General features: G+C 42.3%; 1 protein-coding gene across 1 annotated transcript in view; it reads right to left on the minus strand.

The window, feature by feature from the left end:
• The window catches only part of ADGRG4 (adhesion G protein-coupled receptor G4), a 102,815-nt gene extending 85,009 nt beyond the window's left edge, over positions 1–17,806 (minus strand). Inside the window, exons 1-6 of the mRNA XM_063938553.1 lie at positions 17,618–17,806; positions 9,496–9,530; positions 9,233–9,387; positions 6,505–6,643; positions 5,897–6,000; positions 2,513–2,720 (exon numbers count right to left, since the gene is read on the minus strand). Coding sequence (XP_063794623.1) covers positions 2,513–2,720; positions 5,897–6,000; positions 6,505–6,643; positions 9,233–9,387; positions 9,496–9,530; positions 17,618–17,806 — 830 coding nt within the window. The remainder of the gene's footprint in view (positions 1–2,512; positions 2,721–5,896; positions 6,001–6,504; positions 6,644–9,232; positions 9,388–9,495; positions 9,531–17,617) is intronic.

A 17,806-nucleotide genomic window follows, 5' to 3' on the forward strand; every position in this document is an offset into this window, starting at 1 on the left:
TGGAAAAGAATAACATTTGAAAAAAATAAAACAGAATACAGTAAATGGTTTATATAAGATCTTGGGTTAGATTTAATAAAAATAAAAAATAAATTATAAAAGTGCTAGTCAGTTAATATTCATTTATTTCATTTTATGCAATAAAATGTTTTAATTACATAACATACATAATTGTTTTAGGAAGGGCACTTGGCAAAGTTAGTAGTTTTTAATTTAGTCCAGCAAACAATAAAAATGCAAGAGCAACCTTGCCAACAGAGCCATGCAAAAAGCAGGTGGTGTTAAAATATATTCAATCCAGCAGAAGCAGCTTAAGTTAGTGTTATATATTTCAATGGAGTTTAAAAGTTCTAGAGACAGCTAAAAAGAGATGAGAGCTTAATAAGCATAAGGTTATATGAGTCCTTCGTTTTTTGCAATTGGTTTATAATTTGTCAACTGTTGCTAGGTAGATTATGTTTGGGGAATTTTGTGATTGGTCAGGTTTGGCATATCAGGGAATCTTAAGGAGTGGCTAGCGCGGCATCCCTCTTGCTAGATGGTGTTTGTCCCTCCCTCCCTATTTTTTCCCCCCTTGTTTAGTTTTTACTGTCTCTTTATATCACTGCACGTCACTGCTTTATATATAAGGTGCTGTTGGACGGGAAGGCGCTACAACCCAGCTGCCACGTTAGGTGTAAGAAGCCGTTGTGGAGCACATACTCTGTGAAGGGTGGCTAGTACCTCTGCGGGAGGACTTTGGGCGTCTGTCCGTGTGGACATGCTTGTACTATCTTTTAGAAGGGGTTGTGGGTCTTTGCAGCTCAGATTACACGTGTCACAGAGGGGACGTATCAGTTTAGAATCATATGTGTGGAGCTGAGTGTTTGTAGCATCCTTCTTTACTCCCCCAAAATAAGTAAAAGCTCAGGATCATGCCTTTAATAAATCAAGTTATGACCTTTAAACCAAAGTAGCCTGTGTCCATGTGGTTATTTTTAGTGATACAATAGTTAAATAAGTTGCACATATTGGTTAATTGCAATAACGTTATGGACGACTTATTGGTTAGTTGTAAATAGAGGGAGAGTCTAGACAGATGGTTAATTGCAAACCACAAGTCCTATGCTCAACACCTTTACGCTTAACATAAAAAATGCTGTTTTCACCAAGATAATAAACTGGGAAATCCTAGGCAGTAATCCTCTGCATAGGAGATTAGCTCAGTTCCAATATAGGGCCTGTTTCAGACTTGTACATTAACCCGGTGGTTAGCATACAAGTCCGATGGTGGGGACACTGCACATGTGCAGAACGGGTCCTGCGTCCTCGCATGCAGTGCCCCCTAAGCCCCAGCAAGATTGACAGGCTGAGGGCATTTGGGGGCAGGGAAGGGGCGGCAACTAGTTGAGTTCCACAAAATGGAGGTGTGTCGCCCCCGTTTTGTGGAAGTGCCAATGTCAGTGTCTGCATCTGGCGACTCAGATTTACTAACCTCAGCTGCATGTCATCGATGGTCATCGTGAGAAACCTGAAGGTAACTCGGATGACCGATGGCCATGCAGAGTGATCCGATGGTGCATCTTCAGACGCACCAGCAGATCACAGAAGCAGTCAGGAGGCGTCTATTTACACCAGACGCCTCCTGACTGCATTAGTATATTAGCTGTACGATATTGCACAGCTGCTTCCTTGTGTCAGTGCTATATTGTACAACTCGGAATCAGGCCCATAGTTCAGTTACCTCTTGAACCCATTGACAGTATAATATCAATATCACCAGACAATTTCTGCAGAGTGTATGATAAATAATGGGGCGCCTCTTAAAATGTTTCTTTGGATTAAAAGCTCATAGGCACATTAAACTAGTTAATATAATAACTAGAATCTGATTGGCTGCCATAGGCAACACTTTATTTTTATTTTTTTATAGGAAATCTATCCAATTAACCTCTACTGGGGATATACTGAATAGGGATCATTTTTGTTTTACGTGTTATAGCTTGTCCCTAGACTGGACTAGATTTTGTAGAGTGGATGTAAGAATATTTAGTAGAGTATCACAATTAAAATGAAATGAAAACAATAATGTTGTGTATGTGTTGCTGTATGTTACAGTTCTTTTTATTGCATGATTATAGAAGTGAATGGTAAATTGTCATAACTTCAGCCAACACACCTATAAAGGGGATACGCACAAGTTGCCGGCGGACGGGATGTGGGCTGTCATTATCCCGATAGCGGGATCCCGTCCGCCAGAATGCCGGCAGCGGGGCAAGCTCTAGAAAGCCCCTTGTGCACTCGCCACAGGTTATATTCTTCCTCTGTGGGTGTCGTGGACACCCACAGAGGCAGAATAGCCTGTGTCGGCGGTATTCCAGCGGCGGCATTTCATCCAGTCGGGATTCAGGCGTCGGTATTTTGACCACCGGGATCCCGACTGGTGGTATTTTAACTGCTTAGACAATCAGTCTATGATTTATTTTATTTTTTTTACTATGAAACAGAAAACATATAGAGTTGGAATACTCACTGGTTGGTAAACATCGGCAATGAATTGTCAGCTTTTGTCAAAATTAAACTTATTAACGCCAAATTAATATTTGCAGTCTCAAGACCCATTTTTCCCAGTGCAATTATTTCAGACAGTTTGGTGAGAATGATTCTTATATTGTTTTCAGGTAAGGACGACATTTTCCTCGTTAGATTTAAAATCTGCTCTGCCAAATAGTTTGCGTTTTCTACGACAAGGGAAAAAACAAGTGTTAATATGAGTTATTACTGCAAGTATTGCAGAATACGATCTGATGTATCAAGTGTTTCTGAATATTGAATTCCATACAAATCCAATTTTGGGGGGTTTGTACGATATTGCTTGTAGTCCCATCTTAGCCTCAGCATGACTGACATTCTATGGTGTCGGGGGGCAGAGCAGGGGTAGCGACGAAGTCCATTGTACAAAATAAGTGTGTCTCACCAGTTTTGTAGGCATTTTGGGATCAGGGCCTGCATCATCGGATGCACACTTTCTGGGTCTGGATGACCTGTTCCAACGGCCAATCTGAAAAAGCTTGGTCACGACAGGGATCTGATGCTGCATCTTCAGACGCAGCATTTGGATCTCAGAAGTTGGCCTTAGGCGGCTATTTCCTACAGATGTCTCCTGCTACATTTGCATTTCATTTGTATGGTATTGCACAGCCGCTTTCCTGCTGCTGTGCAATAACGTACAAATCAGAACAAGGTGATCTTTATTAGGTGATATTTATTTATCTTTATTATTTATCTTTACCTGTATTACGGGTGGGGCAAGATTACATTTTTTGTGAATACACGGGCCCTCCTCACATGCTGTGCTGCATGGCTATGCCATCTTGAGGGTGTGGCTGCCAGACACGGGTCCCCAGACAGGCTCGGGACCAGGTACTCTGTACACTCCCCACCCCCCTCTGGGGCTTACGGTCATTAGGTCGACAAGACTTAGGTCGACAGTCATTAGGTCGACCAATATTGCTCGACATGCACTAGGTCGACATGAACAAGGTTGACATGAGTTTTTCAAATTTTTTTTACTTTTTTATACTTTACGATCCACGTGGACTACAATTGGGAACGGTAACCTGTGCCGAACGAGGTATCTTGCCCAGAGCATGGCGAGCCATGCGAGGGTCCACAGTGCACTAATTGGGGTTCCCTGTCACTATACGAAGAAAACAACACCCACAAAACTAAAAATAACTCATGTCGACCTTTTTCAATGTCGACCTTTTTCAGGACGACCTAGTCATCCTATCGACTTAATGCATGCCGACCAATAGTGGTCGACCTAGTGACTGTCGACCTACATGTTGTCGACCTAATGACCCAGACCCACCCTCTGTTATTAGTACATATCCATTCCTGCAGTACTCCAGGCAGAAATGACTAATAGGTAATACAGATAGGTGGCCAGTGCATAACGTCAAATAGCAGCAATCCTAATGAATGAAGTACTATCAGCTAGATGTGTCACTATGCAAACAGCTGATCAGATGCACCATCATACATATCGTTACACAACACCTGTAGTGTCTTTTAAAGATACCGCTTATCACTAATATTGGAGGCCATTATCTGACGGAGAATCTGCAGCTTCTTTAGGGCTGGTGCAAGTTTCCTTGGAGCAACTGATGAAGACACCGCAGACAGTATTAGCAGGCAGCTCAGCCCTTGCACAGTCAGACGCACACAGTGTCGGACTGGGGCATGGAGGGCCCACCGAGGGGATGTGGCCAGCCTCTACAGAGGCTTGAAATACACAATAGTACACAATAGTCTAGTGCAGTGTAATGCAACATATCTACCATGTATAATACAAGTGCACAGTCTGGAACCTGATCCCTAGAGGAAGGAGTGGGCCCTCAGGCAGTGGGGCCTACCGGTGGTTTCCCTGGTACCCCTGTGGGCCAGTCCGACCCTGGACGCACACCTGTATGGCAGGGGAAGGCCTGATACTGGCATAAACATAAAGTTTCAGATGAGACTATGACAAAAGTGGTGGCAGTAGTGTCTGACTTACAAATCCGACCCTCTATCTATGGCACTTACATGCACACTCCCTTACTGTACTATGTTTGCCTGCCCCCATTATGCATACCCAGGAATCAGCCTCACAATCTAGATATAAATGCAATGTGATAAGTATCGGCAGCATAGCGATAGAAATGCCAACCCATCCCACCCTCCGATCCGCCACTGGATGCTAGTACTTCTCATCCTTGCACCCTGGGCAGCAGCACCGGTCACACAACCTTAGTTACGCCTGGTATATCACTGAAGGGAATATAAGATCTGTTATGTGTGAGTCCTATAACATCCATTATGGTCATGAAAATACATGAATGATAATCGAGCCCTAGAGATGTAAATGATAATTATTATGACATTTTTATAGCACCAATATAACATATTGCACAATACAACATGGGACATTGCCGTACAAACAGTAAGCACACATGGAAAAGAGAACAAAATGTACAAAGATTCCTGCCAATGAGAGCTTGCACTCTAAAGGGTGACGTGATACAAACGGCGTACTTCATGTCTGTACACAACTAAGCGATCATCATCAGACTGCACATGCACGTGGCAAGGTACCTCTGTGATTCCGATCGCAGTGAGAACTTCATCGCAGAGCGATTGACAGGAAGATACCTTTGGGATGGTAATAGGGAGTGTCAGCAAAACGCAGGTGTGTCATGGTCATTTTCAGGGTGTGTATCTGTGGTCAGCTGCAATCATATACATAGAGAAACATGATTCCTGTGTCACTACTGCTGTGTCCAGTCTGCACAGCCAAAGGGCTACCATAGAAGTCGATGTTTCTCATTAATGTGTATAGCATGCGTATGTGTACGCAGTTGCAAATTAGTTTTTGCAATGGTTCCGGTGGGCATCTATTTTGTTTTCTGGGCGGCAGCTTCACTTGCGATGATTAGCAATTAAGAAGCCTAAAAAAAAAAATCACAGCTGTGTAGGCAAGTGCGTACAAACATGAATCAGGCCCACTGTGTATGGGAACTGAGTGAAATGAACAGGAAATTTCCACTGAATGACAAAATGAGGATGATAGGGAGCAATTTGGTACCCTTGCTTTGGTTACAAAAATTCTTCTCCCGTCATACTATCATCTCATATCAGCCACAAAAAGAATCATCACTGTTCAGTGTTCCTAGACTCTCTGTGCCAGGCACATCTTTAGAATAATAAGAATACTATACTACAGGTTATTATTAGTATAAAAGATAAAGTGTAAAAGACATTCCTTTGAAAAGTTCCAAATAACTATACTACTGTGATCTACAAACTGTCACATGTCCCAAATAAAAAGGACATGCTGTACTCTTATAATGCATACTAATGTGAGCATCTGTATTACCTGGTGTTACAGTGACATATTCTAAATCCTCCAATGTACTAGGAACACACATGTTATAGTTAGGATTATCCCATTCTGCATGTTCACTGCTGACATTGATATTGCTAAAAGATATAAAATAAAAATAGATTATCAGGAGTAATATGGAGGCAAAGTGATTACATTTATCTACTTCAATGCATCCTGTGCAGGTCTAATGGCTAGGACAGTGGTCCCTAAACTGTGTGCCTAGGTACCCTGATGTCCTGTGAGGCTCTTGTAGGGGTGCCTAGGGTTAGTGGTCCAGGACCAAGTTATTTACGGTTAAAGTGATATGCACAACCAGCGCTAGTAACTGCTAATCATAAAACATGTGGATAATCAGAAGCACCACTGTACACCACCACATACCTGACAGTAAGGACAGGTAGGCACAATTTACTTAATTTAATAAATTTTTTTTCAAAATGTATCAATAAAACACTTTTATCTTAGGCGTGCCGTGAAAAAAAATGCTGATACTGTACTCTAGGGCGCCGTGATTCAAGAAATTTTGGGAACCACTGGGCTAGGCTGCTGATTCCCTGAGAAAACATCCTTGCACAATTTTTTAATATTGCTGATCTTACCAGTATCTTGTGGCAAACTCAACATGGTTTGTTTGGCATGGTTGTCTAGCTGTTACTGCTGGATTTGTTTCCATCCAAAGATATATAAATTCCCCATTCCCATTGTAGATGGTGGAGTTGCTTGGGCAAGTTCCTGGAACTGTCAGTAATACATAGAAAATGTATAAACATAAACATAAACATGATAGTATTCAATTAGTTCCAAAGTAATAGATACATATATGAGATTGAATGTGCAGATACATACTGTAACCTTCTGAAAAATAAAAAAGATATTTCAACCTAGCACTATAAATCCTACACCTCTCCTTCAGTATACAGTAAAAGGAATAGCCGGTATTTATTTATTTATTTATTTATCTGTTTATGTTAGGTATATTTAATTTTATTTAATTTCATATTTAGGTTTATCATAAACCAAAATTTTGGGCAGCTTGGAGGAACTTTAAAAAAAATCTTGAGTGGAAAACAGGTTACAACCAAGAAACATAAAATGTCCTGGGATACCTCATCAGACCAATACGCCAGGTATGCGGCTGTGTAAAGCACCACACTAAGGAGGGCACCACTGCGACACAGCCTGACATGCGCATGCCGCTGCAAACAGTGACGGTGAGTCACTGTCACTCACTCAGTCCCCCACTGTGCCAGTATTCAGAGGAGCTGCTTGAGGAGCCGTTGGCAGGTCTGCGGCACAAAAACACCAGTATCCCTGACAGGTAAGTTTAGAGGGGTGCTTTGCTGTGCTTAGAGGGGTGTGTACTGAGAGGGGTGCTGTGAGGGATGCTTTGCTGTGAGGGGTGCTGTGTTGAGAAGGTTGCTGTGCTGAGAAGGGTGCTGTGTTGTGAGGGGAGAGGGATGCTTTGTTGTGATGGAAGAGGGGTGCTGTGCTGAGAAGGGTGCTGTGCAGTGAGGGGAGAGGGGTGCTGTGCTTTACTGTGGGAGTGCTGTGAGGAGAAAGAGGGTGCTGTGCTGTGAGGGGTGCTGTGCTCTGTGGGGAGAGAGGGTGCTGTAAGGAGAGAGGGTTGCTGCGCTGCGACAGGAGAGGTGTGCTGTGCTGTGAGGGGAGTGGTGCTGTGAAGAGAGAGGGTTGCTGTGCTGTATTTGGAGAAGGATGCTGTGCTACGAGAGGGGCTGTGCTCTGATGGGGAGAGGGGTGTTATGTGGTGAGGGGTGCTGTGAGGAGAAAGGGTTGCTGTCCTGTGAGGGGAGAGGGGTGTTCTGCTGTGAAGGGAAAGGTGTGCTGTGCTGAAGGAGGTGCTGTGAGGAAAGAGGGGTGCTGTGCTGCCCTGCACCCCAAGAATAGTCAGTGGCACTGAGTGGGGGGGGGGGGGGTACAAATTACCGGGCCAGGGCTGCTAGGGGGCCCAGAGGGGGCCTGGGTCCAGTATCCACCCCAATAAACCTGTGCTGTTGCCGGCATCGGCGGCGCCATCTTTCCGGTGATCTCTTTGGGGAGATGGCGCTGCACATAGAAAGTGTCTTTGCTCTCTAGCGGCCAGTGTCATTTTCCCAAATATCACTGGAAAGATGGTGCTGACCCACTTCATGATAAAGTAAGGTAGGAAGCGGGTACACTTCCCTGCGCCCCACTGTGTTAAGATTGCACCCCCCATGGAGCGCACAGGGCCACAAATGAAGTAAATATTTTATTAGTAACGGGCATCATCACGCCCCCTTTTTAAGCCACCCCCCCTTTACCGGAGCTGGGCATGACTTTCTACGGATCTGTGTAGAATGGTAGCTTTAACTGTAAAAAAACAAGCATGTAAGACACTGTGGGCTTTGTTCAGTTTTGTTAGCAAACCAAAAAAAGCACACTAATGGGCAAAACCATGTTGCACTACAGGTGGGGCAGGTGTAACGTGCAGAGAGAGTAAGATTTGGATGGGGAGTGTACAAACTAAATTCAGGGGCCCCTACAAAATGATGCTATGGGGCCCACAAAATTCTGGCTACATCCCTGCTCTCTGCACATGTTACATTTGCCCCCACCTGCAGTGCAACTGGTTTTGCCCATATAGTGCTTTTTTGGCTTGCTAACAAACCTGAATAACCCCCCAATAAATCTAGGTCCTAATTTGCCCAATGATTGCAGTAACTTAATATTCCTCATATTTATATATAGCAACAGATTATTATCGCCAACCTTAAATTAAAACGTTTGCATCCCTGATCCTTACATGTAGGCCTGAGCCTTTGTGGATCTTATCCAAATAAAGACACATACTGTAGGACACAGAAGAATAGTCAGGCAACGCATTAAGGAAGAAGTAAAAACAAATGAGCATCTAGTAATTTTGTAACTAAACAATATTTCCTTGGGCTGGTTGCAGTTATATTGGCCATGACAATTATACATCAGCCGTTACTGTAGCCTTTTTTTATTGTGTACCTTTAAATGCTAGGATGGTTTGTTTCCATTTACTCTGTTTGAAATGTAACCTTGCAACGCTTGTAAAATCTAATTTGATTCAATATATAGTGTTGTTAATTTGAACCAAATGAAAATGAACCAAATAACTCAGAGATAGTAATTTAATTTTCATAAACTTGTAAAATGTTTTACAGAATTACGTATGTGTTAAACTACTGTGCAATAAGCTTACGTATCCTTCTGACATAAGTTAGCATTGTTTGACTTTCTATGGAAAAGGGAAGTCAATTAAAGAGCAAATAAATGAATTTATGACTGCACAAAATTATTCTTTTGAAAGAAAACAGTTACCTAAGAGCTGTATGTTCACTGATTGTACAGACAGATTTATATTACTGAGCTCTTCATCTGTATAATTCTTATTTTTCAGAAGATTACTCAACATTGCAGCAACTGATTCTGTAGATTCAGACGAAGCAGCCTGGACTATGGATTTGGAGTTATAACTAGAGAAGTAAAAAAAAAAAAGGCACAGTTGCATTTAGTATTATATAAAACATTTCAGATAAAACATCACCACAAATGCACAATAAGGATACAATAATTATACTAACTTGGAAGCATCAAAGGCCACATTGGTTCCTCTTTTCTTGCAGCACAATCAAGAAATATAATTATTTGTAAAAGACAGGAAATCAATATTTTATAAATTACTTTAAGATAAATTAAAACATGATTAGTGAAGCAAATTGAAAAAGAAATAAATTAAAGAGAAACAAAATAAACATTATGGTCTAACACTGCCTCAGAACCTCATTGAAATCTTGGAAGAAACTTAGGACAGACCCCCAGCTAAGACTTCAGAGCTGTAGATGGGTTGTTTGAGCTACTCATGACTAATTATATGTCACTTCCTATGGCTCTGCATTCTCTTTACAGAACACCTGGTTGAACTCTGTCAGGTCCTGCTGGCAACATTAAACCCCACGTTGGTTCAGTCATTTCAAACATTGTGACCATCTTGTAGGTTTATTTCACTTTCATGCTATAGCAAAATGCTGATTAAAGGGCAAATTCCCTAAGAGGCAGGTTGCACGTCATTTAGAAACCAATGGGAATCGCCAACAATATTTGAGTAAAGGATTTACTAAGCATTGAATTTGATGCAGTTTTGTAAACAGCTGTCAATAGCCATAGGGCTCTAACCCCAAACCCACTGCAATCCCACTAGCAAAAATAGGTACATTATAGATCTCTTTTCTACAGTCAATATAAAAAGTCTGCACAAACTTCAGATTTTTGTGATATAAAGCCTGAAATTAAGATAATTCATGTCAGATGCTTCTTTTTACTTGAATGTGAACTTAGAGCCAACAAAATGAAAGTGAAAAAAATTAAAAAATTTTAGAAAAATAACTGAAAATAAAAACCTCACAATACCCTGCTTGCACAAATGTGACTATCCCTAAACTAGTATATTGTGGAATCAGCTTCTTTATCCTCTTCAGACACCTGAGGGTATATTTACTAAGTGCAGGTTTATAGAAGTGGAGTTGTTACCCATAGCAAACCAATCAGACTCTGCTTATGATTTATCTAGCACCTTCTAGAAGATAATAGCTAGAGTCTGATTGGTTGTCATGGGCAACATCTCCACTTCTAGAAACCTGCACTTTAGTAAATATACTACCTGGACTCCATATTTCTATTCCAGGTTTCCATGGATATATGTTCAAGGTCAGAGACATTGGGGAGTTCCTGTGCACAGCCCTTCTGAGGTCAATCAACAGATTTACAATGGTATTGAGGTCCAGGCCATTCCAAGACTTTGATCTTCCTTTTCTGAAGCCTTTCTTTGGTAGAGGAATCGGAATGGATGGTGACTTAGAAGGTGAAAAAACACTTCAGTTTTCTTACAGAGACTAGTAGGTTTCAGTTCAAAGTTTCTTGATATTTTTAGTTATTTATTACATCCTCTATCCCAGGGGTTCTCAAACTCGGTCCTCAGGACCCCACACAGTGCATGTTTTGCAGGTAACCCAGCAAGTGCACAGGTGTATTAATTACTCACTGACCCATTTTAAAAGGTCCACAGGTGGAGCTAATTATTTCACTTGTGATTTTGTGAGGAGACCTGCAAAACATGCACTGTGTGGGGTCCTGAGGATCGAGTTTGAGAACCTGTGCTCTATCCTATGCGTCACAATTCTGTAGTGTTGTCTTTGGGACAAACATATGTTTTAGAATTTTATTCAAATAGTTTAACCACTGTCTCATCAGACAACACTACATTTTCTCACATGGTTTGACGTGATATAATGTTTGGCATTTGTTAGGGATTTGAAGCCCCCCAACTTCAACAGTGCACACTTATGCATCCAGGTTTCACAGGTATTGTATTTCAATTATTTGTACTAAAAATTGTCTGTTTTTCAACATGAAAGGTGGTAAAGGGCAGGGCCGTAACTACGTGTGTGCCAAGTGTGCCTGGCACACAGTGCAGTCGCCCTGAGGGCGCAACTGGCCGCATTGTAATGAGTCAAACTGACTCATTACAAGCTGCCTTTGTGTGCCAGGTGAGGAGCAGCAGCTGCAGGTGCAGGGGAGAAGGCGGAGGAGTGAGGGGGACTCAGGAGCTGCAGCAGTGCACTGTAATTGGTGGCGGCACTGCTGCAGCTGTCCCTCTCCTTCCACTTTTGGCTGGCTGCCACCGCTGTGAATGCTGGGATGAGGGAAGCGCATCCCAGCATTCACAGCGGCGGCGGCCAGCCTATGTGGAAGGAGAGGGACAGCTGCAGTGGCGCCGCCACGAATTACAGTACGCTGCTGAGGCTCCCGAGTCCCCCTTGCTCCTCCTCCTTCTCCCCTGCCCGGGATCTGCCAGCAGCTGCACCGAGGAGCCTGACTGCCTGAGCCAGCGGGGAGATAGTAAGTATCATCTATTCTTTCTGTCTGTCTGTCTATTCTATCTGTCGTAATGTGTAAAAAGGGGACTCTGTCTGCCGCAATGTGTAAAAAAAGGGGACGCTGTCTGCCGTAATGCGTAAAAAAGGGGACGCTGTCTGCCGTAATGTGTAAAAAAGGGGACGCTGTCTGCCGTAATGTGTCAAAAGTGGAATCTGTCTGCCGTAATGTGTCAAAAGTGGAATCTGTCTGCCGTAATGTGTAAAAAAGGGGGACGCTGTCTGCCGTAATGTGTAAAAAAGGGGACGCTGTCTGCTGTAATGTGTAAAAAAGGGGACACTGTCTGCCGCAATGTGTATAAAAGGAGACGCTGTCAGCCGTAATGTGTAAAAAGGGGACGCTGTCTGCCGTAATGTGTAAAAAAAGGGGACGCTGTCTGCCATAGTGTGTAAAAAAAGGGGGACGCTGTCTGCCGTAATGTGTAATGTGTAAAAAAGGGGACGTTGTCTGCCGTAATGTGTAATAAGGGGACTCTGTCTGCCGTAATGTGTAAAAAAAGGGGACACTGTCTGCCGTAATGTGTAATAAGGGGACTCTGTCTGCCGTAGTGTGTAAAAAAGGGGACGCTGTCTGCCGTAATGTGTAAAAAAGAGGACGCTGTCTACCGTAATGTCTAAAAAAGGGGACGCTGTATGCCGTAATGTGTAAAAAAAAGGGACGCTGTCTGCCGTAATGTGTAAAAAAGGGGACGATGTCTGCCGTAATGTGTAAAAATAGGGACACTGTGGGCCGCAATGTGTAAAAAAAGGACCGTGTCTGCCGTAATGTGTAAAAAAGGGGACGCTGTCTGCCGTAATGTGTAAAAAAGGGGGACGTGTCTGCCGTAATGTGTAATAAGGGGACTTTGTCTGCCGTAATGTGTAAAAAAGGGGACGCTGTCTGCCGAAGTGTGTAGAAAAAAGGGGACGCTGTCTGCCGTAATGTGTAATGTGTAAAAAAGGGACGCTGTCTGCCGTAATGTGTAATAAGGGGACTCTGTCTGCCATAATGTGTAATAAGGGGACTCTGTCTGCCGTAATGTGTAAAAAAAGGGGACGCTGTCTGCCGTAGTGTGTAAAAAAAAGGGGACGCTGTCTGCCGTAGTGTGTAAAAAAGGGGACGCTGTCTGCCGTAATGTGTAATAAGGGGACTGTCTGCCGTAATGTGTAAAAGGGGAATCTGTCTGCCGTAATGTGTAAAAAGGGGACGCTGTCTGCCGTAATGTGTAAAAAAGGGGACGCTGTCTGCCGCAATGTGTAAAAAAAGGGATGCTGTCTGCCGTAATGTGTAAAAAAAGGACACTGCCACAATGTGTAAAAAAGGGGATGCTGTCTGCCGTAATGTGTAAGAAAGGGGACACTGTCTGCCGCAATGTGTAAAAAAGGGGACGCTGTCTGCCGTAATGTGTAAAAAAGGGGACACTGTCTGCCGCAATGTGTAAAAAAGGGGACGCTGTCTGCCGTAATGTGTAAAAAAGGGGACACTGTCTGCCGCAATGTGTAAAAAAGGGGACGCTGTCTGCCGTAATGTGTAAAAAAGGGAACGTGTCTGCCATAATGTGTAATAAGAGGACTCTGTCTGCCGTAATGTGTAAAAAAGGGGACACTGTCTGCCGCAATGTGTAAAAAAGGGGACGCTGTCTGCCGTAATGTGTAAAAAAGGGAACGTGTCTGCCATAATGTGTAATAAGAGGACTCTGTCTGCCGTAATGTGTAAAAAAGGGGATGCTGTCTGCCGTAATGTGTAATAAGTGGAATCTCTCCGCTGTAGTGGCGCTACTGTGTGGCGTAATTTGAATAATGGAGACTACTGTGCACCGTAATATGAATTGGTATTATTTTGTGTCCATACCCCTTACCCATGAAGCCATGCCCCTATATTTTTGTCATGAGGGGGTAGGGGCGCCGATGCCGATTCTTGCACACAGCGCTAAAATGTCTAGTTACGGCACTGGTAAAGGGCATGATCATTTTAGGCTTTACAACACAAAAACCTGCAACTTTTTATATCAACTGTTATTGGGGAATGGTTTATTGACATGGAAAATAAAGCCAACGTTTTTCCTGTTTTAAGCTTCTTACTACAGCTCACTCAGGCCTGAAGCACGATAATTACATTCGCTGCTTGTCGTAATCCAATTTTGGCTTCTGCCTCACTTCTGTATTTGCAAGATTAATGCAACTTTACAAATCCCCTTCACAAATGCTACTAATTAAAGGGAAGTAATATAGACTTTTACCTTTTTATTGCTTTTTTGTGTAGGGACATTCACAAGTTCATTACTGCAGCAAACGTTGAGATAATAGCATTAGATCAACAGATACAATTTGATTGCGATGATTCATTTAAAGTGACAGTAGGAAAGAGAAAGATGTAGTTCTAGATCAAGAAAACCATGGGAACATGTGATGATTATAATATTTAAATAGAAGACTAGATCAATTTTACCAAGACTGTTAATTTAAATATTAAAGATCGGTAACAGTTTATTACTGAGTTGTTCATTCGGAATTTAGAAAATGGTTTTCACACTACAGTTCTGACTTTGAGTCGGAGGCATCTGTGAAAACTGATGCATCTCCCGTTTTCGATCTGACTGTTCTGATGTGTCCAAAGTTGCAAGCAGGTGTGAGACTAAAATGAAGTAGGCGTTTCTGGGTGGCAACTGTTCACAGAGGCGTCACTGGGTCTGGCATCTGTATCCATCCGTTTGGTGGAGGTGCGCATCTGAATAGGGGGCAAGGCCTAACTTAAAGGGTTCCCAAAGGCAAGGTATGGGACTGAGCTAATTTGTAACAAAGGGTTCTAACAAGTTGCTACTGAGAATGAGAATGAACAGGTACACCACCGATAACCCTGCACCCTTGGTTACAACACTGTGCCGGATTATCCATTTTACCAGATTACGGTGGTATCAGAGGCACTGGTATCAGCGTCATCCCAACACCCCACCCCCCCTCCATTCCAATCGCAGCATAATTCTATCCTGCAGCCCCACTGTAGCCTATCACCACCCAGCACCTAAACCTCCTGCAGCCCGTCTCCCGCAAGCAGCCCAACTCCCCCCGAGTCCTACTCTGCCCACAGCCTATTTAAGCTTTCCCGCAGCCTAACTCCCAGCCGCAGCCTAACTTCCCCTGGCACCTTATGTGTCCAGATTAAAAGAGATGCCGGACCATCAGGTGTTGGGTCATCAGTGGTCTCCCTGTACTACAGGACTATAAAAACACAACCGGACTCAGTGCATGCCTAGTTAGATACAAGTAAATGATACAACTACAATGAGACAAGTAAATGATACAACTACAATGATGACATTTCCAAAAATGTATTTATAAGTAAAAGAGGTAATATAACATACAACCGTGTGGATAAATACTACAAATAACTGAAAATTAATCAGATATAAGATATTAATTAAGTGCCTAATACCGGTATAAAATGACATACAGTACACATAAAAACATTCAGCAAAAATTTAAAAATATCTCTGTTCTCTGTAAGGGTAGAACCCTTAGATTCAAAGTCCAGTAAAGGAAGTATATACAGTCAATAAAAAGTCAATCAAAATACAGGGCATATGTCTTGGTGATAGAAACATAGAATGTGATAGCAGATAAGAATCACTTGGCCCATCTAGTTTGCCCCTTTTTCTTACCATATTTGTATCTCAAACCTTATTTGATCCTTATTTCTTTGTAATGATACCCTTATGTCTCTCCCATGCATGTTTAAATTGCTCTATTGCCTTAGCCTCTACCCCCTCTGATGGGAGGCTATTCCACTTGTCCGCTACCCTTTCTGTGAAGTAAGTTTTCCTCATATTTCCCCTGAACCTACCTCTCTCCAGCCTCGGTGCATGTCCTCGTGTCCTATTGCTTCTCTTCCCTTGAAGAATGTTTCCCTCCTGGACTTTGTTAAAACCCTGGACATATTTGAAAGTTTCTATAATGCTCCCCCTCCCCCCCCCTTCCCTTCTCTGCTCCAAACTATACATATTGAGATTTTTTAGTCTTCCTGGGAAAGTTTTGTGATGAAGGCCATGCACCATTTTAGTTGCCCTTCTTTGTACAGTCTCTAATGTATTAATATCCTTTTGAAGATATGGCCTCCAGAATTGAACACAGTATTCTAGATGAGGCCGTACCAATGACCTATATAGTGGCATTATTACTTCTTTCTGCTACTGCTGCTTTCTCTCCCAATGCAGCCAAGCATCTGACTAGACTTCCTCACTGATTTGTTGCATTGCTTACCTGCCTTTAAGTCACCTGAAATAGTGACTCCTTTATCCCTTTCCTCCTCAGTAGATTCCAGTATAGTGCCTTAGGACTTTTGAGACCCAAATGCATGATTTTGCATTTTTTTAGCATTAAACTGTAATTGCCACACTCTTGACCATTCCTCTAGTCTACCTAGATCCTCAATCATTTGTTTTACCCCTCCTGGTGTGTCAACCCTGTTGCATACCTTTGTGTCATCTGCAAAAAGGCATACTTTCCTTTTAATTCCATTTGCAATGTCTCCAATAAAGATATTAAAAAGCACTGGTCCAAGTACAGATCCCTGGGGGTAATCCACTGGTAACATTTTCCCTCTTGTGAATGCATTCCATTTACCACAACTCTCTGTTTTCTATCCTTCAACCAAGATTTTATCCATTCAACAATCTTAGTATACAATCCCAAGCTTTAGAGTTTATTTAACAGTCTGCGATGTGGAACAGTGTCAAAAGTCTTACTAAAGTCTAGATAAGCTATGTTCATGGCTCCACCTTTATCCATCACTTTAGTCACACAGTAAAAAGAGTAAATTAAGTTTTTTTGACATGATCCCCCCTAGTGAATCCATGCTATTTGGGATCCTGTAAATTGCTGGATTTGAGATAATCTACAACTCTTTCTTTTAAGAGTGTTTCCATCAATTTTCCTACTAATGAAGTAAGACTACTGAAGTAAAAACTGGTCTGTTGTGGATTGCCTCTTCTTTGTTTCCACTTTTGTGCAGTGGGACTTTTCCAGTTCTCTGGAATTACTACTGTAGCTAATGATTGGTTGAATAATTCTGTTAATGGTGCTGCCAGCACCTCTTTAAGATCTTTTAGTATCCTTGGATGAATCCCACCGGCCCCATAGATTTGTCCACTTTCAGCTTTGAGAGTTCTGTTAGGACCTCCTCCTCTGTATATCTACTTGTATCATTTTCCTGAATATCTTTTAGATTGTAAGCTCGCAAGAGCAGGGACTTCTTTCCTCATGTGCCTTTCCTTTTCTTACACTATCTTACACTCCATACTCCCTTTGATGGCACCTAACCCCCGAGTTTTCTATACCTGTCCTATGTATTGTCTTGTACTGTAAGTGCTGTTTTCTTGTTTGCTCATTTGATTATGTACTGTGTAATGGGCGCTGCAGATCCTTTGTGGCACCATATAAATAAAGGATAATAATAATATTAATAATAATCCCTGCATTTTAAATGTGGCCCCTTCCCCTCTCTTTCAGTAGTGAATACTGAGCAAAAACAATTATTAAGATGATCTATTATCACATTGTCTCCCTCAACAAGACTCCCAGTCTGTCTTTAGTTTTATTATTCTACCTTTTGTTTTTATCCTTTCGCTTATATACCTAAAAAAAATGTAAAGAGGTAAGGGTTTTACTCACCCTGTATATAAGTAAGGTGCTGTAATTGCTGCAATACTTAATAATATAATACAAGGTACTTTGTTGTTACCTAGGATTATATTCCAGTTTTAGCATGCGGATCACCATATTTTGAGGTGTCCTTTACCCATATGGTCGTGTAGCGAGTTATGCCAGTGCTGTCCTTCATGTAAGGTATTTTGATGCCCTTGGCTAGCTCAGGACTTGCTTTAAGTAGAGTGGAGCTATCCAGCTGCACTTCTGTCCTGTACCTTGCCACAGTTCTGGCATTCCCCAGATACCATCCGATGACTTCTGGGTACGGATAGGTCCTCAT

This window comes from Pseudophryne corroboree, chromosome 8, assembly GCF_028390025.1.
Source record: "Pseudophryne corroboree isolate aPseCor3 chromosome 8, aPseCor3.hap2, whole genome shotgun sequence".
Taxonomy (NCBI): domain Eukaryota; kingdom Metazoa; phylum Chordata; class Amphibia; order Anura; family Myobatrachidae; genus Pseudophryne; species Pseudophryne corroboree.